A 4,024-nucleotide genomic window follows, 5' to 3' on the forward strand; every position below is an offset into this window, starting at 1 on the left:
ATGAATCTTTCAGCACATACACAATGTTGACATCTATAGTTATATTTTGATTAACAATCATAAATTAATATTTCAGCACATACACAATGTTGACATCTATAGTTATATTTTGATAAACAATCATAAATGAATCTTTCAGCACATACACAATGTTGACATCTATAGTTATATTTTGATAAACAATCACAAATTAATCATTCTGCACATACACAATGTTGACATCTATAGTTATATTTTGATTAACAATCATAAATTAATATTTCAGCACATACACAATGTTGACATCTATAGTTATATTTTGATAAACAATCATAAATGAATGTTTCAGCACATAGACAATGTTGACATCTATAGTTATATTTTGATAAACAATCATAAATGAATCTTTCAGCACATACACAATGTTGACATCTATAGTTATATTTTGATAAACAATCATAAATGAATCTTTCAGCACATACACAATGTTGACATCTATAGTTATATTTTGATAAACAATCATAAATGAATCTTTCAGCACATACACAATGTTGACATCTATAGTTATATTTTGATTAACAATCACAAATTAATCTTTCAGCACATACACAATGTTGACATCTATAGTTATATTTTGATTAACAATCATAAATGAATATTTCAGCACATACACAATGTTGACATCTATAGTTATATTTTGATAAACAATCATAAATGAATGTTTCAGCACATAGACAATGTTGACATCTATAGTTATATTTTGATAAACAATCATAAATGAATGTTTCAGCACATAGACAATGTTGACATCTATAGTTATATTTTGATAAACAATCATAAATGAATCTTTCAGCACATACACAATGTTGACATCTATAGTTATATTTTGATAAACAATCATAAATGAATCTTTCAGCACATACACAATGTTGACATCTATAGTTATATTTTGATTAACAATCATAAATAAATATTTCAGCACATACACAATGTTGACATCTATAGTTATATTTTGATAAACAATCATAAATGAATGTTTCCGCACATAGACAATGTTGACATCTATAGTTATATTTTGATTAACAATCATAAATTAATATTTCAGCACATACACAATGTTGACATCTATAGTTATATTTTGATAAACAATCATAAATGAATGTTTCAGCACATAGACAATGTTGACATCTATAGTTATATTTTGATTAACAATCATAAATTAATCTTTCAGCACATACACAATGTTGACATCTATAGTTATATTTTGATAAACAATCATAAATGAATCTTTCAGCACATACACAATGTTGACATCTATAGTTATATTTTGATAAACAATCATAAATGAATCTTTCAGCACATACACAATGTTGACATCTATAGTTATATTTTGATTAACAATCATAAATTAATATTTCAGCACATACACAATGTTGACATCTATAGTTATATTTTGATAAACAATCATAAATTAATATTTCAGCACATACACAATGTTGACATCTATAGTTATATTTTGATAAACAATCATAAATGAATCTTTCAGCACATACACAATGTTGACATCTATAGTTATATTTTGATAAACAATCACAAATTAATCATTCTGCACATACACAATGTTGACATAAAATAGTTATATTTTTGAAAAAACACGCTACTCGTAAACAGCATGTGCAACAACAACAACAACAACAACAACAACAACAACAACAACAACAAACATGGCTGTAGACGTGAAGTTAAATCATGAAATACAACATTACCCTCACAAAAACGATACATATTTATCCGGGAGAGTCTTGATACCAATGTCCTTGACGCAGACACACACATAGAAGTTGTAGACCTCCATGCTTTTACAAGTTTTCATCAGTTTTGTCCTGTAGAATGATGTCCTGAGCACAATAGTTCATATGTCTGGGAACGTATAATCCTTGATATCACTCCACAAATCTTATTTTGATCAAGTACAGAGCTCTATTCCATTGCAACATTTAATGTTTTTCTCGTATCTGCTTTTTGCAGGAATATTTACAGCCATGTTAGCTTGGTTGACCATCAATGGCTTTCACTTCTGGGGAGAAGTCCCGTGACCAAATACAAGCGATGCAATGCATGAACGAGGCTGAAATTTGTGGGGAGGTGGTCAATAAATCCAGTTCGATCTAAAGTCTGCTTTGTATTTTGTCCACCCGTGCCGTGGACTTTGACACCCCTGGCCTAAATCAACTAAATACATGAAGATTGCTAAATCTACACATTTGCTGGATAGAAATTCCATGTAACTGTCAAATTCGGAACTGTCAATTCAAAGTCAAAAGAAAGTTCTGTCCGGAGTTCACGACCCCAGAGAGTATATGGGTAAGCAACTCAACCCTCTATAGGCTTTTAAAGTAAGCTGCTTGCTCAGGACTTTGCACAATAGGGGACATGCAGTCTTTTGTCTCTTGCCAGGTATAAATGAAGCAGGTTCAGACAGGCAGTCATCAGTTCAAGCACAGTTCTCTGAAGAGATTTGGCAGACCGTCACCATGGGCAAGGTAGGTAAAGCCGCATCCGTGCTTCTTTTATTTGAATCGACCACTTAATTCAAAGAAAACATTCTGGTTTCAGATCATCCTGTACGAGGAGAAGAACTTCCAGGGCCGCTCTTACGAGTGCATGAGCGACTGTGCCGACATGTCGTCCTACCTGAGCCGGTGCCAGTCCTGCCGGGTGGAGAGCGGCTGCTTCATGGTCTACGAGCGCCCCAACTTCATGGGCAACCAGTTCTTCATGAGGAGGGGCGAGTACTCCGACTCCATGAGCATGATGGGCATCAGCAGCGGCATCAAGTCCTGCCGCATGATCCCCATGGTGGGTGCAGACCACGTACATTTCACCCAGGTCCTTGCACCATCGTCTCTAACGCTAACTGTCGTCCCGAGCAGCACAGAGGCCAGTTCAGGATGAAGATCTTTGAGCGGGAGAACATGAGCGGCCAGATGAACGAGCTGATGGACGACTGTGAGAACATCATGGAACGCTTCGGCATGAACGACTGCATGTCCTGCCAGGTGTTGGAGGGCCATTGGCTGATGTTCGAGCAGCCCAACTTCCGCGGCAGGATGCTGCACGTGAGGCCCGGCGAGCACCGCAGCTTCAGGGAGATGGTCATGAGCAGCATGAGTTTCATGAGCATGAGACGCATCACCGATTCCTGCTGATTGTTCATTGCCGTCGCCCCAATAAATGCTACGACTTTTTAAACACTGCTGTCTGGTGCATCGTCTTAGTCATAGCAATACAAATTGTTACTGTACAAACCAGGACAGCTCCACAACTCGGTTCCATTTCCTTCACCAACAGCTCCAAAAATGTACGAATGATCATAAAACTTCACAACTCACACAGTAGTTCATCCAAGCTGATTTCTGGACTACATTAAAAAAAGAGGAATGTTTCTCAAGCTCCCTCTCCGGAATCGAACCCTGATTCCACGTTACCCGTTGTCACCATGGTAGGCACAGAACCTGCCATCGAAAGTTGATAGGACCCACTTCAAGTCCACTTCAAGTAGTGGACTTGAAGTGGGTGTGGAAGCAGGAAGATTTGTCTGATGAGGAAGAACATCAGACCTGGGTGGAGGTGCTTTCTCAAGAGCTCCCTGATGAAGATTCTGAGGAGGATCCAGACTATGAAGTTAGTTATTGCACTTTACTTTAGGGCTCTCTGAGATCCTAAACTGTTGAAGAAAGAGCCATCAATCTGTCAATCCTTTCCGTGATTGATTGAATTAGATGACGAGGCATTTGGCTACCTTAAGAGAGTCATAGGGGCATAGCCCCTATGACTCTCTTAAGGCCAATGCTCTCCCGGCCTGGAGAGCATTGGCCGTGTATTTGCATGTCCACGGTTTGGTGGTATTGTTGATTTTCTATCTCAAACTAGGGAAGTTACTCCAGGACAAGTGTTTAGGTTGAAGCAACTTTGCCCTGTGTGATACCATTCTGACGAGAAATAAGACCAGTGATGTGATGAAAGGGAACGGTCACAACCCTAA

The 4,024-nt window shown here is 37.6% G+C and overlaps 1 protein-coding gene across 1 annotated transcript; it reads left to right on the forward strand.

Moving 5' to 3' along the window:
* The first annotated feature begins 2,420 nt into the window (after positions 1-2,420).
* On the forward strand, positions 2,421-3,225 carry LOC133664239 (gamma-crystallin M3-like). The gene is made up of 3 exons (XM_062068736.1): positions 2,421-2,522; positions 2,596-2,838; positions 2,913-3,225. The coding sequence occupies exons 1-3, from the start codon at positions 2,514-2,516 to the stop codon at positions 3,186-3,188; spliced, it is 528 nt and encodes a 175-aa protein (XP_061924720.1). The 5' UTR covers positions 2,421-2,513; the 3' UTR covers positions 3,189-3,225.
* Positions 3,226-4,024: the final 799 nt, after the last annotated feature.

The sequence above is a fragment of the Entelurus aequoreus genome, linkage group LG14, assembly GCF_033978785.1.
Source record: "Entelurus aequoreus isolate RoL-2023_Sb linkage group LG14, RoL_Eaeq_v1.1, whole genome shotgun sequence".
NCBI classification, from domain to species: domain Eukaryota; kingdom Metazoa; phylum Chordata; class Actinopteri; order Syngnathiformes; family Syngnathidae; genus Entelurus; species Entelurus aequoreus.